A 22,638-nucleotide genomic window follows, 5' to 3' on the forward strand; every position below is an offset into this window, starting at 1 on the left:
CCGCCGCCGCATACAATTCCTGCCATACCACTCGTCGGGATCACGCCTGAGGTTGTCGTTCACCACTTTCCTCCTACCGCGGCCGGTCGAAAAGTTGCAGATCGGCGACTGGTTGTTGCGGCCGTCGGATTTGGCGGTTCCGGCCACCGGTGACTGCGCACCTCAAAGCCGCATGCAGGTACTGGTACGTCCTCTAGTTGTCGTCGTCGGTTTACAGGCAAGGTGTCGGTCAGCCGTGGCCCGGGCTCGGCGCTCGCGCAACGGCTCGCCGATGCCGCTCATATCGTGCGACGACTGCATGTAGACTGTACTGCGGCTAACATCCAGCACTCCGAAACACCACGGATAGGTATTCTTCAAATGCAAAAACGACAGGGTATGCTCTTATTTTCATTCGGCTTTGTCAACCTATTCCGTTCAATTTTGATAGCTTATCTAGATGGTCATGTGTGTAAGAAGATGGGTGCTCATTTTGGTTTCGGGAAGAAGAATACATAGACTTATTAATAGAAAGAAACTTAATAGATGTTTGTGCACTCGTTGCTAGAATTGAGCCTAATGATGCGGCTGCATGCACAATTAGAAAAGAAACTAGAGGAAAAGCAACGTCTACTTCTTTAGAATTAAAAAAGAAGAATGCAAGAATGCAAGATCAAGAATCCGCAGATCAACTATGAATGCATGAAGAAGATGTTGGTCCAGCTAGTGGAAGTAGTTATGGAAGTTGGATATCTTCTAAAATACCTAATTGTGATTCTTGTTTTCTTTGATCTTACTATTCTAGCAAAGATTTGATGAACTATGATGTATTCAATGCCCTTGTAGAAATAAAGAAGCAAAGAAGTGTGTTTTCATGGCCAGAAATGTAATGCAAATTACGGATTTACGGGTCGGCGAGGGCGATGACCAAGCAGGCCCCACAAAGCGGACCCATAAAAAAATATTCTGACTTATGGGCCTGCTAGATGCTGTTAGGCAGATCAGCCTGGCTCGCTCGCTGACCATGTGGTCCCACATGGCAGCCCAACCAACCAATCACCCAGCCGGCCGGCCAGGAGGATAAACACCGTCAGTCTCCTTTCGTTTCGCTGCGGACTTCACACATCGACAAGTCCGGCAGAGGCGCGCGACCGGATCGGATCCTCTGCGCCGCTCACGTCACCTGCTCCGGCGCGGCTCACGTCTCGAGTGCACACGTGTCCTCTCTGCGAAGCCGTGTGTCTCTGCAGCCCGTCGCCCGTCGTCTTTCCTGGAGCAGCCGTCTCACCCGATCCTCCCGCTAACCTTCTCCCGCCTCGCTCGGTGCACCGGCTCCTCGGTCCACGGGTCGCTGGCACGTGGGCCCGCGCTGCCTACTGTAAAAATGTTTCACCAGCTTTCCCTCCTGAACGTCTCAAAGCAAGCATCAGCAGCAGCAGCGAGAAGAAGAACGGCTGCTGCAGCTCGAGGGAGCGAGGCTGCGAGGGGCGACGGCCGTTTCTCCAGAGAGGAAGAGCTCGAGCTCGAGCTCGACCTCCTGTCCCTTCCGGCAGTAGGTACGTATGCTGCGCGCCTCCGAGCTAGGGATTTTGAGGATTGTGCTCTGGGAGCTGCGAGTTCCGCTTGCTCGATTTCTTGGCCACCTGCCCTGCGAGCTCACTGTAGGCCGAATAGGAGGAATCCATGGGGTGCAGAGAAGAGGAGCTAGCTAGATGATATCCCCGTGCTCCGTAGAGCCACCGCGTCTTGCGCTTGCCGTCGCAACCAGTCAATTCTTCTGGTTCTTGCTTTGCTTGCCTGCTTCTGATTAGCAGTTTGCTAGGTCAGCGCTTGAGGATTTTTTTTCCCCATTCTCTCTGCCTGACCTGCCTCCAATTTTCTCAGTTCTCTGCCCGGGGAACGGCTTGTTCCTGTGATTCTGGTAACCCTTGGCCGCACCTGTGAATCTGGGGCTTTGCTCGTCTGCATTTCTGTAGCCAGAATTCTAGCTGTGTGGTACAGTGTAGGGAGAACAGAGCCCTGGCAGCAGAGCACTGAAGTTGAGGGTCAGTCAGTAGAGCAAATGGTGCTCTCTGCAAAAAGTTGTTACTTATGGTCACACTGAGCAAATCCACATGTTTTTATCACAGGGGGAAAGCAGAAAATGGACGCGGCAGGTACCTCCAAGAGAGGTCGTCGTCCTCCTACCAAGGTGGGTTCTAGGATTCTTTGTTCTTTCTAATGGCTAATGCTGAGTTGGACACGATTAGTATTTTACTGATAGGTGTTTTCTTGTTGTTAAATTTATTAAATAGCCACAGAAGCTCAAGTTCAAGCCGAAAGTGCCGTCGCGCAAGCCAAAGAAACCACCTGCACAAAAGTACGCTTCTCTTCTCCTTGATTTGAGCTGCTACTGCTAGTAATAATATCTCTCAAATTTTGTTCACCTGGCATGTTACAGTTTACTACTACATTACCAAGCACATTCTCTGCTCTTTCAGGCCACAACTGGAAGAGACAAAACCAATTGATGAAGAGTTAATGAAGACACTGAGGGTGAGTGATTAGGCTAGTCATAGTGGGAGTAACTTAGCTAGTAACATAGCACACTTTGAGAAAATTCTGCTTATGTGGCAAATAATTAATGAGAGGTGGTAACATAATATGTTACTGTAACATAGCGCTTTCCAAGACAAGATGAATCTATGAGCTAATAAATGAAGTCATCTATGATACTACTATTATGTTACTTTGCATTATGAAGGTAGTAACTTAGACTAGTGTCATATGCATGACACTAGTCTAAGTTATTCCCCACTATGACCAGCCTTAGTCATATATTATGTATTGGGATTGGGGTTGGATAGTACTACTACATAGTGGTTGTTTACTCAGGACACAATTGTTCCTTTCTGTCTGGGGCTGACTGTCTGTTTCGTTTTTTTTTCCTTTTTATCAGACGGGACGAGGAGATGCAAAAACTTTGCGAGTTATAAAAGGTTGGTCAATCAAATCAGCGAAGTACACATAAAATGAGCTTTCAATCAGCAATCTTTCTTAAACATGGCAAAGCCTTGCTGTAATGCTATTTGTATTCGCTTTGCAGATGAGCAATCGGCACAGAATTCCGACTCGAAGACGCTTTCTTCTGCAGCTGGAGTTAGCTTCCAAGCGGCGCAGTCAGGAAAGCACAAGCAACCAAAAAATTCTCAGGTTTCAACCTTACTCTGTTAGAAAATAGTATACTGTTCCCTTGTCATGAGAGGCACATGACTTAAGTTTGTTCTTGGGTCTGTGTACTTGCCTTGGCAAAAGAAGGCACTTCAAATCCCTAGGGCCTTCCCTGCCAATCCAGGTGAATTTGAGACTTCGGTTCATTCGTTCCAAACGTTTGGCCAAAACATTCCACTAGGAATAATCATGGGAATGTTCATTTGTTGACAGAAAGGTTCTACGGTGATGAAGATGACGAGGACGAAGATGATGATAATGTTGTTCGAGAAGATGACAATGATGTTGAGTTACCGGAGTCTCTCCCAAGCTCAACCGAATGTGAATCTTCCATCCATCCAGCGAAAGAGCTCAATCTGCTCGTAGGCTTCTCTGAACCCTACACCAATTACCTTGATACTGTCAGGCACTTATATAACTCGTTCACAAATTTGGGACGACAGGAACACGAAGACAAGACAAGGATGTTCTTGTTCCAGTTGCCGAAATCTCTTCCTCTGCTCAGAACACCATCCACTGTAGTTCATAGGAATGGAAGGGCCATTGTCAAGGAGGTGAAAGAAGGGTACAACCTGAATGATCTGCCAGGGGGGTACATGGGCAAGATGCTGGTGTACAAGAGCGGCAAGGTCAAGATGAAGCTGGGAGATGCCGTGTTCGATGTTAGTTCATGCCTTCGGTGATATGTTCTCTTGAAGATCTAGCACGATATCGGTATGTGTGGTGTTTACTGTTTAGGTTCTTCCGTTGCAGGTGAGCCCAGGCACGGAATGCGGGATGCAGCAGCACGCAGTAGCGGTGAACACTAGAAGGAAACATTGCTGCCAGCTTGGGGAGATCGAGAGGCAGCATGTCGTGGTGACCCCGGATGTCAACTCCCTGCTGAATGACAATAGGGACTAGCTGCAACCCGCGAACCGATCAATTCTAATAGCTTGGCAAATATGGTGTGCATATATGCTAGAATAACTTATGCGTTTTAACTGCATTATGATAAATGTAAATTTGTAGCTGTAGCCTGTAGCTGTTGGTAGCGCTCGTGTCACAGCAGTAGTCTAGAAATGCTGCTTGCAGCTGATGAGTGCTGTATCTTGAGTACCCTTGTATCTTACTAGCAGGCAGAAGGCGCAGCGGCACGCTGCGCCCGTGTTTAAACACGTTGTTGTTTGAGTTATATCGAGGTTTTTCTTAATACCAATGAATTCTATTAATGCTAGAGGAAAACGATAGCTTCAATAATTTCTTTGTTCTCAGCACCTCCTATTTAGAGGAATCAGCTACTTCAACGACCTTTGATGTTGTCGGATGGTCATCACATTTTATCGTTGATCTTTTTTATTTATTGAATATGGTTACATAGCAAAAACGAAATAGTTACCATATGGTGGTACAAACAATACTGGTAGTTGGCGAAGCTAGCATTGGTAATAACAGCATTGGTATGGCCGTACTGGTTAGGACGGTAGGCTCCTGTCTTGTTTTAGATCATTTGGGTTCGTCGTCGTGAATAGCAAGCACATGGACGCGGATGAATCTGATTACTGATTACTGATTACGAAGCCTTTGATCCCAAACAAGTTGGGGTAGGCTAGATATGAAACCCTTTCACGAGGACTTCCCAGGAGGTCACCCATCATAGTACTACTCTCGCCCAAATGGGTTTCATACCCAAAAGACTGGCTAGTTTTTACGTTGGCTCGCCAAGCCTATCACAACCCTTAGATATGAAACTCTTTCACGAGGACTTCCCAGGATGAATCCATTGTTAAAATTGTTTTTCCATGGCAGCGAAATGAAAATTGTTCATAGCAACATACCAGAACAATTGAGGTGCCATGGCAAAACTTTTTCTAGTTGTAGTACTGAGCATCTCCAGAATTTGTCCTTGACATTCATGGCCTTTCTTCTCTGAATCCTTTCTTGTATTCATCTTTAGAATGATACTAATAGGCCTGCTTGGCTTATAGTCCAATGCATAAAGAAAAATATGTCGTTGCGCATTCACACCACATATGGTATATTTTTGTAGTAGCTGCTGACAGCGGCGGAGCCAACGTACAAGCATTGGGTTCAACTGAACCCAACGGATTATGCTTCGTACGTGCATGCAGTGCATATTTCCATTAAAAAATTGTGACTGAACCCATTAACGAAAGGTTGTCATGTGAGCGACTAAACAAAAGGCCCACAAGTGAACAGCCCACGAGGAGTCCTGGACTCCTGGCCGTAATTAATCACCGTGATTAGTCACGTACGTGGCCGCACGCCTCATCGTCTTTTCCTTTTCCAATTCGCATCTCTCCTCTCGTCTGTTCGTGTTCCTGCTGCCTCGCCGCGCCGCCGCCTCTCGGCCGGTCACAGCCAGATCGACAGCAACAACAGTGTACCCTAAAATTTAAGGTAATTAGATTACATTGCCTCATCTCCTCTCTTTGATGTATGTTTTATCTAGCCTAATAGCCTAGTGTTTTTTTGCCCTAGTTTTTGATTTGTTTTTCATGGACTTTGATTGACCTAGGCTATGGAGCGGTATTTTTCGAAGAAAACTTGGTCACCAGATCGAGAGAATGATACAGGCACATCAAGGTCACCCGTTAAACGTAGGCTAAGTCCATGAAATGTCTAGTCTTTCGAAGGCTACTATTCATACAGAAATTAACTTAGATGAGTTGCCTTATGATTCGGCTGATCGGAAGAGAATTTCAGAGTACACAAGAAATCCAAAGAAGCAAGTCGAGATTAGGCGTAATTTAGTGTGGGGACCTTACAGGACAACGTCTAATTTTGATTACCCCCAGAGGGAGATTGGAGATACTCAACGGAGATTTAATCCAAAGTTTAATTTGCAATATGGAGAAAGATATATTTTCTACCATTACTAATGATGCAATGTTTAATCTTTTTAAGGCGATGAAAGATCGAAAGGGGACATTCTAAAATGTGAGTGCTTTTACAAGATTCTTACACTTGATAGTACTTATTCTAAATTTTTCAAACTAACTTGTCATTTTTTAAATGTGCCAGGAAGATGAGAAGCTACATCTAGAGCTATAAAGTTATTTGATACTATGCTATTTACAATTTGTTAGCAAGTGCTTTTATAACTTTATTGAACCGGTATGTCTTACATTCTTTAGTTTTTAATGCAACACAACGTGTTCTTTCATTATGCTGTTTTTGGGTGCTATAATTTTGTTGTAAGATAGTTTAAAATTAGACTTTACACTTCACATATTAGTACTAAGTTCTCACAATGAGCCATTGAGTGAACCCAATGGTCAAAATTTCTGGCTCCGCCCCTGGCTGCTGATTAGTCTTTTTTTAACTGAAGATACTCAAAACAGAGCAAGCACGGAAGCAGAACAAAACTAATGATAAAGGAAAAAACTGCTACATTGAGGCATCGGATTTGTTACATAAAGTAATTCTTTGTGAGCAAAATAGGAAAAGAAATGACTGTGCATTGGCACTACATCTGGTATTTTATAAGATGATCATTTACATGGTACCAAAATATGCGACTTTGAATAGGGTACATATGCATCAGGTAGAAGTTTGTCGGTTGAGCAGAAACAAAGGAAACTAAATAAGGTGAAACCATCGAAGTCCTCCAAGTCTAATGATCAGCGATCATGATCCATTGCATAAACCTAGTGACCGATTCATATTTCTATAGGTACCTGACGATAGAACAGTGGACATTTTGAAGCAAGAATATTCAGAGTGGACAAAGACCAATGTAAGTTTTTCCTTTTTTTTCCATCTAGCTATTATAAAATGCAATCTGAAGGGCAGAAATATTAGGGGAGTACTGTTCATGAAAAAAATCCATGGAGAAGCATATTCGCATAAAATGCAATCTGCTGCCTGTTGCGTATCCGTCGATCTGGCCAGCCATAGGGAAGAAGGTGTACGACAGCGGCAACATCATCAATCCTCCTCTCACAAGCAAACACAAAAGGCAGGAGGAGAGCGGGGATGGAGTGGCTGTAGACGGAGCAGGGCAGACGTTAACGATGCGACATGGTCCCGACCATGGACAACCATGTCAGATCACGGTGGGCAAGGCCACCATGGAGAAGAACCAAAACGGCCAGAGGACGTGAGGCCGAGTGAGTCTCCCGTCGGTGCAGGAGTCGCTAGAACCCCAACAGCCACGGACTGAGGTAGAGGCCGGTTGCAGGGGAGGCCAGATCGGAGAGAGCATTGCGCCTCTGCCACTAGATCAATGCCGAGCGGAGGAGTGAGCGCCCATAGAATTGCAAAGTTAATATAGCATGTAAAGAATGGAATTTCAACCAGACAAGTCAGACAGCGTTAACAAAATTTGCAACGGTCTAGAATCTCAAGCCACCATAAACATGATTCTAAAAGCACGGCACAGGGCAATCCAATGCAGATAACACAAAAATTCCAAGTCAAGGTACTAAAATGGACAGTGTCCTTTGTATACTGTTAATTTGTGACATGACAACTTTGCCGCCTAAGACCTCGACTTTTTCTTCCGGGACTTGTTGGAGCCCTTTGGTGGTTCTGGAGCCTTGGCCGAGGTGGTGGGTTTTGAAGAGGTGGCGCCGGCATTGGCAGCAGATGCATCATGCTTCTCTCTACTCACAGAGCCTTGAGCACCTCTGACCTGAGCCCTCTTATCCTTCCTCTTCGGACGGTAGGTCGACCTCTCCCTCTTGGGCAGCCATCTCTCGGGATCTGGGGGTGGCCCTGGGTTCGCTGGATCATATCCTTTCGGATATTTAGGCTTCCTCTTCCTCTTCTTAGCCTTTTGCTTCTTCACTTCCTCGGGAGCATCAACCTTCATGGCTTGCTCTACATGCCTTGCACCAGATGTCTTCTCCAGGCTCTTTACGTCAATTCCCTGAAGACCCGGCAACGGTTTCAGCTGCTTCTCATATTGCTCAGCTTTCGCAAGGTCAGTGCGTGCGGACGTTGCTACTAGCCCAGACAACGCTTCGGTGCTTCCATAGCTCTTCACAAGTTCCTCGTACAGCTGACAGGCCTCTTTATCACGCCCATGGTTGAGCTTAAATGTAGCAGCCTCCCGCATGAACATATCCAACTTGTTATCTTCAGTCATGGCGTTTTTCCACCACTTGATAGCAGAATCAAGAACAGAAGCAGCACCATTAGAGTCATTTAGACGCTCTTTTAGAGCTACCAGTGTAGCAACCGTTGCAGGCATGTGCTGGATGTCAGATATCTTAGATAGCGAATCAGCAGCAATCTGAAAATGGTTGGCATTGGCAGCAATCTGGGCGAGTGCAAGGACTCCTGTAGAATTATCAGGATGCTTCTCAGCATACCGACTTAGAACCTCTTCAGCTTTCGGGACCTTCTTTTCTCTCACATGAACTGCAGCTTGAAGTAAAACAGGGAACACATTGTCTCGAAACGTAGCAAGCAGCCCACTTACCAACTCTTGTGCCTGAAATATACAACACATTCACTATATGTCAGTATGTACAACGAAACAAAAAATAAATACGTAATAGGTCACTAGGCTAGGCTCAGAAATATAATGAAATTAGCCACAATATAATGTCAAATGGATGTATGAGTCCAAATACGCATGAATGAACGGAGCCTGCCATAAGATGAGAATTTTCATATTAAATGGTTTCATTATGTTACTTGTGAACCTCTGTAAGGCTAGTCATAGTGGGAGTAACATAAGTAGTAACATAGATGCCACATAAGCAAAAAAGATGATATGTCATGTAATTAAAGAGGAGAGAGACAAACAGAGTAACATAATATGTTACCATCACATAGCGGTTCCCAATACAAAATGAGTCTACAAAGCCATAACTGAAGATATGTATGTTACTACACCTATGACACTTCCCACTATGAAGGTAGTAATATGGACTAGTAACATATGTATGTTACTAGTCTAAGTTACTCCCCGCTATGACTAGCCTAAGCCAATCACGCGAATAGATGCAAACATGTGCATTTACTAAGCAGAATGAAACATTGTAAGAATATCCTTACTAAAAGGTTAGTGAGGCCAATGATGTTGACTTAACCAATCAAGCAGACCTTCCACCAGTTCTCAGTGAAAAAATTATTTCTCACTGGTTCCCCAACTACAATCGATGTGACTCATGCCACTATAGCTAAAATTCAACATGAGCTCACTGAAAGAAAATATAAATGTCTCACAAGTACAGCAAATAAGGCTGTGTTCGGTACGGCTCCTGCACTCAGATTTTGTATGATCGAGGGAGCAGAGCCGAACGCCCGGGGCTCCGAGAAAATACGATCGTACGAGGAACGGAGAGAGGCGACTGGCGGGAGCCACGGCCGTCACCGAGGCCACGACCGACGGCAGCCACGGCCGTCACCGGAGACCGACAAAGGCGACCTGCTACACCGCTGACTCACTTCTTCCATTTATTGTGTTAAGGTATGGTGCCCACCCCCAAACCCTAGGCTATAGATTGGTTCATGTTCACCTGTCCCCATTGCTTGTATCAAGATTTTCCCATCCCCTCTCAAATTCCAACACGACATGTGCCAAGATTGATTGAGGAACTCGGTTTCATAGAAAATCATATATATTCAAGATAGATATCAGATTGGCTGTAGATAACTGGTAGAAGTGCAGATGTACGCCTCTCACTAGCTGATTACTGAATGTGAGTGCGTTCTGTTCCTTTATATATATATATATGCTGCCAATGAGTCGCTTCCCTAAATAATAGATTAGACGTACTATCAGATTTCTTAGTAGTAGTACTAGCTAATTTATTTATTGTGAGGTACTTATGCCTTCATATATGTATTAGTATTTAGTAATAATACTAGCAGACTTGTTCCGTGCATCTCCAACTTCATTTAATTTTTATTAGCAGCTGCTACCGTTGCTTACGTGAATTTATGCCGAAAACAGTAGCAATGGAAGCAACTGCTGAGTGGAATGAAGAACACACTCGCTTGGTTTGTGAGTTGTTCAAGTAACAAGTTGAGGCTGGAAATCGCCCAAATACACATATGAATAATACTGGGTATATGACAGTGACTGATAAATTTTACCAGAAGACTGGAATACAGTACAACAAAAGACAGTTTAAGAACAAATGGGATAAACTAAAAAGTGTGTACTACATTTGGAAGAGTTTGAAAAAGGAGACAGGTATAGGCTGGGATTCTGTGAAGCAAACGGTTACAGCTTCTGCTGAGCGTTGGAAAAATCTTTAAAAAGTGAGGTACTAGTCATTTATTTTCTGCACATACAAAAAATGCTTCACTATCCGTGGATGCCTAACGTTTAGTACTTGGCGTTGACAGAAATACCAAGGTTGTAGTAGGTTTCAGAAGGCTGGACTTCAAAATGAGGACCTTTTGGCCAAGATCTTTGAAGACTTGCGCAACACTGGTGAACACCATTGGCCTGCTAATTGTAGGTTGCCTCAAAGTCCTCAGAATGTTGATGCTGAAGACCATGGAGATGAGAACGATGACAAAGAAAGTGAGGAGGAAGATGAGTTGCCAATTATTAATAATAAAGGAAAAAGAGCAGGTGGTCCTATAGACGGAAAAGGAAAAAAGTCAAGGAGTGTTCTATGATCATGCAAGACCATTTGAAAGAAATTGTTGAGCTGAGCAAGAAGTCGCAAGCAGCCATTGAATCCATTGGTCAAAAGAGAGAGGATGCCTCTGTTTGTACCATCGAAGATGTCATGTCTCTGGTTACAGAATGTGGTGGTGTCATTGGCACTAATGAGCACTTCATTGCTTCTGAAACTTTCATAAAGAAGAAGCAAAGGGAAATGTCTATGACCATACCTGATGCTCGTGCACGATTTGACTGGCTTAAAAGGAAATATAATGCCATGAATGGCAAATAGATTATGATATTTTGGTTGTAATTGTTAAGGCATTCCTATTAGTATGCCTTCAACACTCCTATCTTTCAAGTTGCATTTAGTAATTTATTTGGCTTGTAAGACCCTGTCCGGTTTGTCACAAATTATCTATATGAATACAGTCATTTGAATCTTATTCCTATTTACGTATGTCATTATTGCCATCGACTCGTTTCTCAATGTGAATTGTCTCATGTATGTTATATGCATAGATGTCCTCAAGTGAAAGTGATAGTGGAGGGAGTAATTACTCAAATGAAGAGCATGACGAAGATGTACAGCTGATGCACCTACACAAAATGATGATAAGCAATCTTGCTTCTGCTGTAACTGTTGTTGAAAAGTATCACACGACCTACTTGGATAAGAATGAACATAGGACTTCAATTCTCAGTGGAATGGCTGGGTGAAAGACACCTTGAGCACTCCAGGGGAGAGCCACCGCATGTTTTGTATGAATTCTACAATGTTTCACAATCTGCATCATCTTTTGGTGAGTACGTATGGTCCAAAATCAACTACGCTATGAGTACTTTTGAAGCTCTAGCACTGTTCTTGTACATCTGTGGTGGATGTCACTCAAATCGGGGAGCGCAAAATCGATTCAAGCATTCCGGTGACACAATCAGTAGAAAGTTTGATCTTGTTCTGCGCTGCTTGGTAAAGATGTCTAAAGATTTTGTGCGACCAAAAGATCCAAACTTCTCTGCTGTTCATGGTAGAATCAGAAATGATAGGAGGATGTGGCCACATTTCAAAGACTGCATTGGAGCTATTGATGGAACTCACATACTTGCAACTGTTAAGCCTAAGGATGTCATTAGATATTGTAGAATCAGGGGAGAGAGGGGTGGCGGCTGGGATAGAAAGATGGCCTGGTATTGTATTCTATTGGAGTTAGGGTTTCCTGTACAAGGGGGCAGCACATATATAGGCTGCAGGGTTACATGGCCACATGGGCCACATGGGCCATAAGCGCACGCACACACACACACACTGAAATACAGATAAGACACAGCCCAACACTCCCCCTCAAGAGGGATGATAGATATCTATCATGCCCATCTTGTCACAAGCAAGATTGTCACAAGCAAGATTGTTCTCCCTGGTTCCCAAACCTTTTGTCAAACAATCGGCGACTTGTTGTCCAGAGCTCACATGAGTTATCTTGATGATTCCTGCATCCAGTTTCTCTTTGATAAAGAATCTGTCTATCTCCACATGTTTTGTTCTGTCATGTTGCACTGGATTATTAGCAATGCTGATTGCAGATTTGTTGTCACACCACACATTCAGAGGATCTTGTCTGAGCACTTTCAGCTCAAGCAGAAGGCCTCTTACCCATAACATCTCACTCAGCCCTTGAGACATTGCCCTATACTCAGCTTCTGCAGTTGATTTTGACACCACCGGTTGTTTTTTGCTTCTCCATGATACCAAATTTCCACCAACAAACACACAATAGCCAGAGGTTGATCGTCTATCATCAAGACAGCTAGCCCAATCAGCATCGCTATAACCGTCAACATTCAAATGGCCATTACTCTTGAACCAGAGTCCCATACCAGGGCTGCCCTTTAGATTCCTCATGATTCTATAGACTGCATCAAGGTGTCCACTTCTGGGGTCATGCATATATCTACTTACTACACTTACTGCATATGTAATATCTGGTCTAGTGTGACACAAGTACAGAAGTTTGCCAACCAATTGTTGATATTTTGCTTTGTTAACTTGTTCACCCATCTGTGCTGTCAATTTGTGATTTTGTTCAATGGGAGTTGGGGCTGCTCTACATCCAAGCATTCCCATATCACTTAGGAGCTCTAAGGTATACTTCCGCTGAGACAGGGCTATTCCCCTCTTTGATCTTGCAACTTCGATACCCAGGAAATATTTTAGCTGACCAAGATCCTTAACTTCAAATGCTTTGCCTAGGCATTTCTTTAGTCTTCCAATCTCCTCTTCATTGTCTCCCGTTATTATGATGTCATCCACATATACTGCAAGAATAGTAATCTGTTGCTTGGAATGTTTATAGAAAACAGTGTGATCTCCATTGCATTGTTTATACTCCATACTGCAAACTGCTTGCCTGAACCGGTCAAACCAAGCCCTTGGCGATTGCTTCAAACCATAGAGAGATTTTCTCAATGTACAAACCTTCCCAACAGTCCCAGGTGTAGAAAGTCCAGGAGGAATTTCCATGTAGACTTCCTCTTGTAGATCTCCATGTAAAAAGGCATTTTTACATCAAGTTGGTGTAGTGGCCATCCAAAGTTAGCTGCACATGAGATTAGAATCCTCACTGTACTCATCTTTGCAACTGGGGCGAATGTTTCGTCATAATCAATACCATACGTTTGGCTGTACCCTCTGGCTACCAGTCTTGCCTTGTAACGCTCAACCTTACCCTCAGGATTCTGCTTCACTGTGAAGATCCACTTACAACTGACTGCCTTCTTCCCATATGGAAGATTTGCTAGCTCCCATGTTTTGTTCTTTCTCAGGGCCTCCAACTCTTCCCTCATGGCTTCACACCACTTTGGATCTTGTCTTGCTTCTTTCCAGTCTTTAGGAACAATCACGGCTTGAAGTGATGCGACAAATGCTCTAAATGAAGGTGATAGGGCTTCATAGGTGACATAATTACTGATGTCATGCTCAAGATTGCCCTTGCTCAAAGTTTTCCTTGCTACTTCCTTCTTGAGAGCAATTGGCAAGTTAGGTGATGCTTCTTCAGTACTTGAATTTTCATATGACTCCACTTCAGATGAGCTTCCTGTCGCTTGAGTTTCTTCTGACTGCTCCCCCTGTTCCATAGTTTCTTTTGACTGCTCCTCATGCACTTGTTCCTCCACACCTCTCTTCCTTCTTGTATACACCTGAGGATTCCTTTCCTCATTTGGTCTCTGCCACCTCTGCTGTTCAGCCCCATCAACTACAACTGGAATGAAGGATCCCACTATTTTCGGGGTTGGTATTGGCTGCTCCTTGTCGCCATTGGTGCTGCACTCACCACTCAAGTTGCACTCCCCCTCTTGACCACCCTGCATAGATTGTGAGTGGTCAAGTTCTTCGAATAAAGTGCTGAGATCTGTCTTCTCACCATAGAAAGGCTCAGATTCTCGAAAGGTGACATCCATACTTACAAATGTGCGCCTTTCAGCAGGACTCCAACACTTATAGCCTCGCTGCCCTGCAGGATATCCAACAAATATGCATTTTACAGCTCGTGGATCCAGCTTTCCCACTGCTGGTCTGTGATCTCTAATGAAGCAGGTGCACCCAAATAACTTCGGAGGAACTGAGAATTTGTTCTCCCCAAATAGCATCTCACATGGGGACTTCATACCAAGCATTTTTGAAGGCATCCGGTTGATCAGGAACGTTGCAGTCATGGCAGCTTCACTCCACAAGAATTTTGGCACATTCATGGTGAACATAAGTGATCGAGCCACTTCTAAAATGTGTCGGTTTTTCCTTTCTGCAACACCATTCTGAGCAGGGGTATCTGGACATGATGTTTGGTGCATTATGCCTTGTGCTGACAGGAAACCTCCAAATTGCTTGTTTACATATTCAGTTCCATTGTCAGATCTGATCACCTGCACCTGCACATTGAATTGGTTTCGCACATAGGCATAAAACTCCTGAAAACATTGGAATACCTCATCTTTATGTCGCATGAGGTACACCCAAGTCATGCGAGTGTGGCAGTCTATAAATGTCACAAAATATTTCATTCCACTAACAGAAACAACAGGACATGTCCACACATCAGAGTGAATCAGCATAAACGGAGATATACTCCTTAGCCCCTTACTCAAATATGAGATTCTTGTGTGCTTTGCATATTCACATGCATCACACACAAGCTTACTCTTGTCTACTCCACGCATTACATCAGGAAACATCTTACCCATCTTATCAAAAGCCATATGCCCCATGCGACAGTGATGGATCATCGCCATTGTCTCACTTACTCCAACTAGTACAGCCAAAATAGGACTAGCACCAGACCTAGACACATCACGATCCATATACCACAATCCAGTACGCCTGGTTCCTGTCCCATGTTTCCTTCCAGTCATCCTCTCCTGAATCAAACATATTTTCTTATCAAGAGTTATTCGGCAATCTATCTGATCAATCAAAGCACTTAGAGAAAGCAAGTTCACAGGAAAAGCTGGAACATGTAATACATCAGATAATTTAATAGTGGGTGTACATTGAACTGATCCAACTCCTTTAATCGGTTGTGAGGTGCCATCAGCAGTTTGTATTGTTTCACAATGTGTAATTGGGTACTGAGTATATGATTCAAACTCAGTTGAGGTACCCGCAACATGCTTGGATGCTCCAGAATCTAATATCCAATCTGGAAGGAAATCATGTGTGGATATAGATGCATTTGCAAAGTTACCTTCCCCTGTGTAGACAAAGTGGCCAAAGTTCCCGAAGGTGTTGTCCTCCTGGCTTCTACTCTTCGACTCCCCTTGAGAGGTTGTTGACGTCCCTTCTTCTTGCGTTGCCAAGTTAGCCAAGTTTGCTTTGAAGCCACTGGAATAATTCGAACCCCTCAAGTTACCTCTGCCTCTAACTCCCCGGTATCCACCTCGGCTGTAACCTCTTCCCCTACCACGTATTTCTCTGCGTTGTGCTGTGCAATTGATGCTTATATGACCTTTCTCTTCACAGTTGAAGCACTCTCTTGTCTCCTTCCATTCAGACACAGTAAATGCGGAGCGAGATGCATTCGCTTCTCCAGTCCTGGTCAACTTCAACCTGACCTCCTCCTGTGCCATTGCTGCAACTGCCTCCTCAAGCGAGGGGAGCTTTGGCTGATGAAATAACCCAGCACGCCTTCCTTCAAATTCTGAGCTAAGTCCCTTCAAGAATTTCATCACTCTCCTACGCTCTACCCACTTCTTAGTAGCAACTATACATTCTAAATGTGGTAACTCCAGTGGATCATAGTGGTCTAAGTCAGCCCACAAATGCTGCAATTCTGCTACATACTCCATCACCGACTTATCCCCTTGTTTTAGCTCATTTACTCTATCCTCAATCTGCGCCATAAGCATTATGTTCCCTTTCCCGGAGTACAATGTTTCCAGGGTTTTCCATACCTCTGCTGCATGGGGAAGAGTCTCCACGGCTGCTGCAATGGATGGGGTCAAGGAGTTCAGCAGCCATGCCACCACCAGAGAGTCAATGACACTCCACTTCTTCCACTCTTCACTTGCCCTGTTCGCCGGTTCATCTACTTCCCCTCTGACATAGCCTTCCAGCCCCTTTGTCCTCAATATTAGCAATGCCCTTCTGGACCAGCTTAGGTAGTTTGTGACCCCTTCCATCTTGATTTCATTTGGCATCAGTTCTATTTTCTGTATCACCTCAGGCTGAGGAACAAGCGCACCTGGGGAAGCCACACCCTCTGCCTTGACAGTGATGAGCTCAGCTAGCTTCTCCAACGCCTTTACCAACCCCTGGTTGTCCCCCATCTTTCCAATCTTGAATCACACCACTAGCAACCTCCAGCAACCACTGCTCCCCACTTTCACCTCTCTACTACCTCCTCCCCTCAGATCTGGGATTCCACCTCTCCTTCCACACAAGCCTTCTCCTCTCAGACAATCGCCAGCAAGCACAACCAGCCAACCACCATCACCACTGCTGGGATTGGGAACCCAAGCTCTGATACCATGTAGAATCAGGGGAGAGAGGGGTGGCGGCTGGGATAGAAAGATGGCCTGGTATTGTATTCTATTGGAGTTAGGGTTTCCTGTACAAGGGGGCAGCACATATATAGGCTGCAGGGTTACATGGGCCACATGGGCCACATGGGCCATAAGCGCACACACACACACACACTGAAATACAGATAAGACACAGCCCAACAGATATATTGGCAGATCACGTAGTACAACTCAAAATGTGATGGTTGTATGTGATTTTGACATGCACTTCACATATGCGTCTATTGGCCAACCAGGTGCTATGCATGATACAAGTGTGCTTTATCATGCATTAGACGCAGATAAAGATGTCTTTCTGCATCCTCCGAAAGGTATTTTTCTACTTTATGTTCATATCAGATTGTATATTATTGCATCTATTTCATGTTTTTTGACTTACACATCTATATTTCAGGAAAATATTATCTAGTTGATGCTGGCTATCCAAATCGTCCAGGCTATTTGTCACCATTTAAGGGCCAAAGATATCACGTTCCTGAGTTCCGAAGAGGTGTTGCTCCTAGTGGCGAGAAAGAAAAATTTAACCATCTGCACTCAAGTATTCGGAATGTCATTGAGAGAACTTTTGGTGTATGGAAGATGAAATGGCGAATTCTTCTCAAGATGCCAAGCTACTCATTGTACAAGCAAAAGATGATTGTTGCAGCAACCATGGTTTTGCACAATTTCATAAGGGAGCATGGTATGACTGATAAGCATTTTCATAGATTTGATCGGAATCCTAACTATGTTCCGACAATACCGACGAGGTATAGGAAATATATTACTCCCTCCGTTCCTAAATATAAGTCTTTGTAGAGATTCCACTATAAACTACATACGGATGTATATAGATGCATTTTAGGTGTGGATTCATTCATTTTGCTCCGTATGTAGTCCATCTAGTAGAATCTCTACAAAGACTTACATTTAGGAACGGAGGGAGTATTTCTAAAGATGCATCAGACTCATCAACATCAAGCACGAGTGATAGGTCAATGGATAAGTTCCGTGATGACCTTGCAAAGGCAATTGCTGAATCTACAGGCTAGATGTTGTGAATTACTCCCTCCGTTCCTAAATATAAGTCTTTTTAGAAACTTCACTACAAACTACATACGGATGTATATAGACATAGTTTAGAGTGTAGATTCACTCATTTTGCTCCGTATGTAGTCCATAGTGAAATCTCTAAAAAGACTTATATTTAGGAACGGAGGGAGTATTTTGATGTCATACTATTTTTTGTTCCCACACAACTATGGGTAGAACATTTTATTTCATCTATTTAGATTGATCATGTTCATTATATACACTTGGAAAAGTTGCTACAGATACAATACATACACCACTCTGTTGTTGTGTGATAATCATGAGACCACTCGTAGCACACACATGTGATGGTTCATAATTGCAATCAACATGAGATGATGCTTCAGAAAAGCTCAAAATGAATTGTTGAACTAACACTCCACACAATATTCCTATTCCTATTCCTATATGATATGTTAATGTTCATAACATGTCATGGTATGCCGGACGTATATGCATAGAGGGGTAACAAAAGTATCACAATCAAGGGCAGTATGGTCTATTTATTCCTAAACCCACAAATCAATGTTTTAGGAGCCAACTGATAGCCAAACAATTTTGTAAAGCTGATCCAGATCCTCATAGGAGTGGACTCTAAGAGGATCAGGAGCAGGGAGCTGTAAAATGAGGATCTGGAGCTCTAATGAACAGGCTCTAAAAGTTCAGGGGCAGGATAGATGAAAACAAACATTAACTTTAATACAGAAATAGGTAAACAGGAAATGGATCAAATATGCAAACCTGATCAATTTTATTTGCATGGAGGAGCAAAAGAACACGAGCAGAGTACAGGGCTTCTTTTTGCCTTGAAGATAACTTGAATTCAAGGCTCTCGATCAGTTGCAACTGGTTCGGCGCTGTCGACTTCTCGACAAGCCGGTCAAGCTTCCTCAGGCCATCAGCAACATCCTTTGTACCTTTTACTGAAATAAGGTTGGCTGTTGCCACGGCAAGTGATGAGGGGTCTCCTGATTTCTTGTTTATCATATTGGCATAGGTTTCCATGGCTTCTTGAGTCTGTCCTTGTAGCTGAAAATACAAACAGGAAAGTTAAGTACTTATAGATCAAAATACAGATAGGACGTTAATACGATTCAATAAAGTTTGGAATAGAGAGAACTGAACCAGATTTAGGTACCTGCTGTACATAAGCAAGTTGAACAGATACAGGAGCTAATTCATATTCAATCTCATCTTCTGCGTAATCTTCCACCATAAGCTCCTCTTTCCCGATTCTGCAAATAAAATAAGAAATTAAAGTATAGCTAACTGTAGGAGCTTAATAGACTGGCCAATGGCATTGCATAACTTTCTTAGTTGAGTGGCCTATCCATAAATAGAAACCTAAGTTTATGGGAAAGAGTGAAACAACTTGGAACTATGACCTAATAAGATATTTAATGATTGCCAAGCCTCTAATATTACAGGAGAATTGATGTTCACTGGATTATCATTTCAATGAGCGAATTGTTCACCAGAAAAATTACCTTTTCGCCAAGTCCAGCTGCTCTTTAGCTTCTGAATACTTCTTATTTTCTATCAAGGTGCAAGCTGAATTATATGCAAGCTCGAAGCTCCTAGTATCTCTGAGTGCTCTAGTGGTAAGATCAACCTTTTGCGCCTTCATGGCTGCCTGAACTTCAGGAGCCCTTCCACCAGCAACTAGAGCAGCGATGATATTTATCTTTAGATCTATTGAGTCAACCTTGAACTTCTGGAGCTTCTCATAGCTACTCATGCAATCATTCATTCTTCCTAATCGGTAATAGATCTGGGATTCCAGCTGGAGAACAGCAGCTGTTTCTTCTTGACCATTCAATATATCCAGAGCTTCTTGCAATTTGTTTTGCCTGTAGTAGCAGTATGCCTGAACATAGATATAGAAGTAGTACTTAGCACATTTGCACATATTATTATTTTATAGCCAGTGAATATAATGTCCTCAGTCTTCGAAATGTATAGAACAATTCAAATAAAAAAAAATAGGAAAGTAAGGATCCCAATGTCAAAGATCAGCACTTCATTGAGAATCGAATACAATCTTAGCTCATCGACAATTCTACTTCTATCTACTCTAAAAAATTGGTGAATAAAACACTTTGCCAAACTAGCTATCAACTAGGCTGCATTGATTGGTGAATAAAACATCGTCACCTAATGCTTCACACACAGTATGGTAGATCATAAAGCCATACAAGAAATCAAAAGAGGTGACCATGTCAAGATTCGAAAAATGGATGGCAATTATTATCAATTAAGGTGCCAAAGACCGTGTTTACCACACCAGTCTGACCTAAGAAATAGTTACAGCTGCTCAGTATCAGAACAGACAAAGAAAAGAGAATTGTATAAAGGCTCATGCAATTATGGACATTGTGTACTCATTAGAATCTCACATTCTAAACTGAAGTTAAGAGAAGTGTAATGGAAAAAAATGCTTCAGCACACATATTTAGCTTGCAGTGCCACAGGTTCTTGCCATACCCCAATCAACCTTCCACAAACTTTCCCTTCCCTCCCCTGGAATAGTATGCATTGCAAGTGAACAAGTGCACGTGGATTTTATCAGTAGCATGAAACAATTTTCTCTAAGAAAAAGTAGTACGAGGCAAGCCAATAATCATGCCATGTTACGAATCTCGATGGCACACTTTTGCTATGCAATGTTGTTCTCCAAGAAAATACTTCGTATGCTGACAGCATAAGGTTGAACTAAATTTGACATTGGAAGCTTCAAAGATGATTTGCTTCACAAACTTTCCGTTTCCTCGCCCAGATCGCCAGATTTTACCTTCGGGCATAAGCACAAACAGATCTGGCTACTACTAGTACTACTAGATCCTAAAACCGCAGCCTACTACTGATCCACGCAGTCACGAAACCAAGTCCACACACACGGATCCAGCGCAACTACCACGGGAGAGAGAGGATCAGCTCGCGTCACCTTGTAGTAACTGAGATCGATGGGGAGGCGCTCGGCGGCGCGGATGGCCGCGAGCGCCTTGTCCGTCGCGTCGGACTTGATGTGCGCCACAACCTTGCATCGCACCGCGTCCTCGTCGCCCGGAGACGCCGCGAGAACTGCAGAATTACAGGCGTGTATGTATCAGTGCTGGGTAGGGCAGGGCACCGGGGGGCGCGTCGGGGAGAGGCGATGGAGGAGATTTAGTGCCTGACCTTGGTCGGCGACCTTGACGGCCTGGGGGAACTCGCCGGCCTCGATGTGGCGGTGGAGCGCCGCGAAGAGGTCCTCCACGGAGACCGGCTCCGCGGCGGCGGCGGCGGCGGCCTTGGATTTGGGCGGCATCGGGAGGTCGGGGGGAGATGGCTCACGAGGAGGGCGGAGGCTGCGAGAAAACCCCCAGTGCGACAAGTTGTTTCTTTTTCACAAATCCATCCCCCTTTTTTGTTCCTATTTAGTATAAACCGCTCCTTTTGCTTCGGGAGTGTCTAACTTTCGGCCGTCTGATTTTGTATTTGGTTTAGGCTGTATTTTTTGTCCAGTCCTATGTCGACACGTGTTTTGTTGTTTTTACCCAGTGCAGAATTAGCAGCAAAAACGACTGTTTTTATGCTGATTTCAGGTCGAATTCCCCACCAGCTCCCCACTGCCTCTCTTGCACATTCTAACGGGCCTGGCTTGAAAATACGTGTAGCGGGTTTCGATTCCCTAAGCCACTGCGTATTTACGCTCACCACTGGACACACCACACGCTCGTGTTTTCCTTCTTATTTTTGGGCTGGGAGACTGAACCAGACTTGGACAACTTATTTGTCTAAAAAAACGAAAGGAAAAAAATTTAAAAAAAATATTAGGGCGGTCATCTTGAATAATTTGTAAGTGTATTTGGAAGTGCATATCCTGCAAAGAAATCCTGAAGAAAAATATTACGCTTGTAGGATATCTGCAACCATCCGAGGGAGTACATAATTTTGAGAATGAAAGACCAGAAGACAATTTTTTTGCGTAGTGGAATGGTTGTCCAAATGGATGAATTCAACATTTTTTTGGATTTGAGGACAAGATACTAATGGGAACTCAGAGAGCTAGCAAGTCTCCAATAAGCGACAAGAATGAGACCTTCATCAATGGCTTGGAGATTTCTAATACCCATCCCCTTCTTGCTTAGAGGTGCAAATATCCATCATGCCCTAAAACAAAAAGACTTATGGTCGAATTGCTTTCCCTGATTTCTGTCCGCCGAAAGTTCTTAATAATAGAAGTGAGCTTGGCAAGAACTTTCTTAGTGGACAAAATGTTTGACATATAGTAGACAGGGATGGAGGGAAAAACAAACAAATTTGATGAGTTCCATATTAGCTACATGTGAAAGCATGTTGCCATTTAAGCAGAAAACTTTGCCAAAAAAATCAATAACAAAGTTATATGCATGAACTCTGTTTTTAGCAGGGAGAAGGAATAGGGTGCCCCAGATGAGTAAAGTTTTTATTAATATTAAGAACTATGAAAATGCTCTTAATCTCAATAATAACAACTTGATTGACACGGGCACTAAAAATAATTGCAAATTTGGACCAGTTTGGAATTTGACTTGAAATGGCATAAAAATGTTGATTAATTTGGGCCATAATGTTAGCCTCCTGAGTAGTGGCTTACCCACAAACTAGAAGATCATCTGCAAAGAGGAGAGAGTGGACATGGGGCAATTTGGTCCAAGCAAAATTGCCCTAAAGATGGTTAGCAACCATGGCATCATTGGGAGCAAGAG

The 22,638-nt window shown here is 43.6% G+C and overlaps 2 protein-coding genes across 5 annotated transcripts; one reads left to right on the forward strand and one right to left on the reverse strand.

The window, feature by feature from the left end:
- Positions 1 to 1,240: 1,240 nt before the first annotated feature.
- LOC123062906 (nucleolin) lies at positions 1,241 to 4,413 on the forward strand. Of its 4 annotated transcripts, none has more exons than XM_044486596.1 (10): positions 1,242 to 1,535; positions 2,109 to 2,170; positions 2,274 to 2,338; positions 2,460 to 2,514; positions 2,918 to 2,957; positions 3,065 to 3,171; positions 3,274 to 3,313; positions 3,403 to 3,551; positions 3,633 to 3,851; positions 3,943 to 4,413. In XM_044486596.1, exons 1-10 carry the CDS (start codon positions 1,364 to 1,366, stop codon positions 4,090 to 4,092), a joined length of 1,059 nt encoding a protein of 352 aa, XP_044342531.1. In that variant the 5' UTR covers positions 1,242 to 1,363; the 3' UTR covers positions 4,093 to 4,413. The 4 variants fall into 4 exon arrangements, with proteins under 4 accessions (XP_044342530.1, XP_044342531.1, XP_044342532.1 ...); XM_044486597.1 differs by having other exon boundaries at positions 3,277 to 3,313; XM_044486598.1 differs by having other exon boundaries at positions 2,280 to 2,338.
- Positions 4,414 to 7,506: 3,093 nt separating this feature from the next.
- On the reverse strand, positions 7,507 to 21,322 carry LOC123062907 (signal recognition particle subunit SRP72). Its single transcript, XM_044486599.1, has 6 exons — positions 21,086 to 21,322; positions 20,853 to 20,989; positions 19,396 to 19,775; positions 19,047 to 19,143; positions 18,650 to 18,937; positions 7,507 to 8,629 (listed from the first exon to the last, which is right to left on the reverse strand). The coding sequence occupies exons 1-6, from the start codon at positions 21,213 to 21,215 to the stop codon at positions 7,673 to 7,675; spliced, it is 1,989 nt and encodes a 662-aa protein (XP_044342534.1). The 5' UTR covers positions 21,216 to 21,322; the 3' UTR covers positions 7,507 to 7,672.
- Positions 21,323 to 22,638: the final 1,316 nt, after the last annotated feature.

This window comes from Triticum aestivum, chromosome 3A, assembly GCF_018294505.1.
Source record: "Triticum aestivum cultivar Chinese Spring chromosome 3A, IWGSC CS RefSeq v2.1, whole genome shotgun sequence".
In the NCBI taxonomy this organism is placed as follows: Eukaryota; Viridiplantae; Streptophyta; class Magnoliopsida; order Poales; family Poaceae; genus Triticum; species Triticum aestivum.

Coding starts and splice junctions, on each gene's coding strand:
- LOC123062906 (XM_044486595.1), top strand. CDS start 1,364: ATGTTTCACCAGCTTTCCCTCCTGAACGTCTCAAAGCAAGCATCAGCA. Junction 1,536..2,108: donor CCTGTCCCTTCCGGCAGTAG/GTACGTATGCTG, acceptor TTTTTATCACAG/GGGGAAAGCAGAAAATGGAC. Junction 2,339..2,459: donor AAGAAACCACCTGCACAAAA/GTACGCTTCTCT, acceptor CTGCTCTTTCAG/GCCACAACTGGAAGAGACAA.
- LOC123062907 (XM_044486599.1), bottom strand. CDS start 21,215: ATGCCGCCCAAATCCAAGGCCGCCGCCGCCGCCGCCGCGGAGCCGGTC. Junction 19,144..19,395: donor CAGCTGGACTTGGCGAAAAG/GTAATTTTTCTG, acceptor TTTTATTTGCAG/AATCGGGAAAGAGGAGCTTA. Junction 18,938..19,046: donor AACTTGCTTATGTACAGCAG/GTACCTAAATCT, acceptor TTGTATTTTCAG/CTACAAGGACAGACTCAAGA.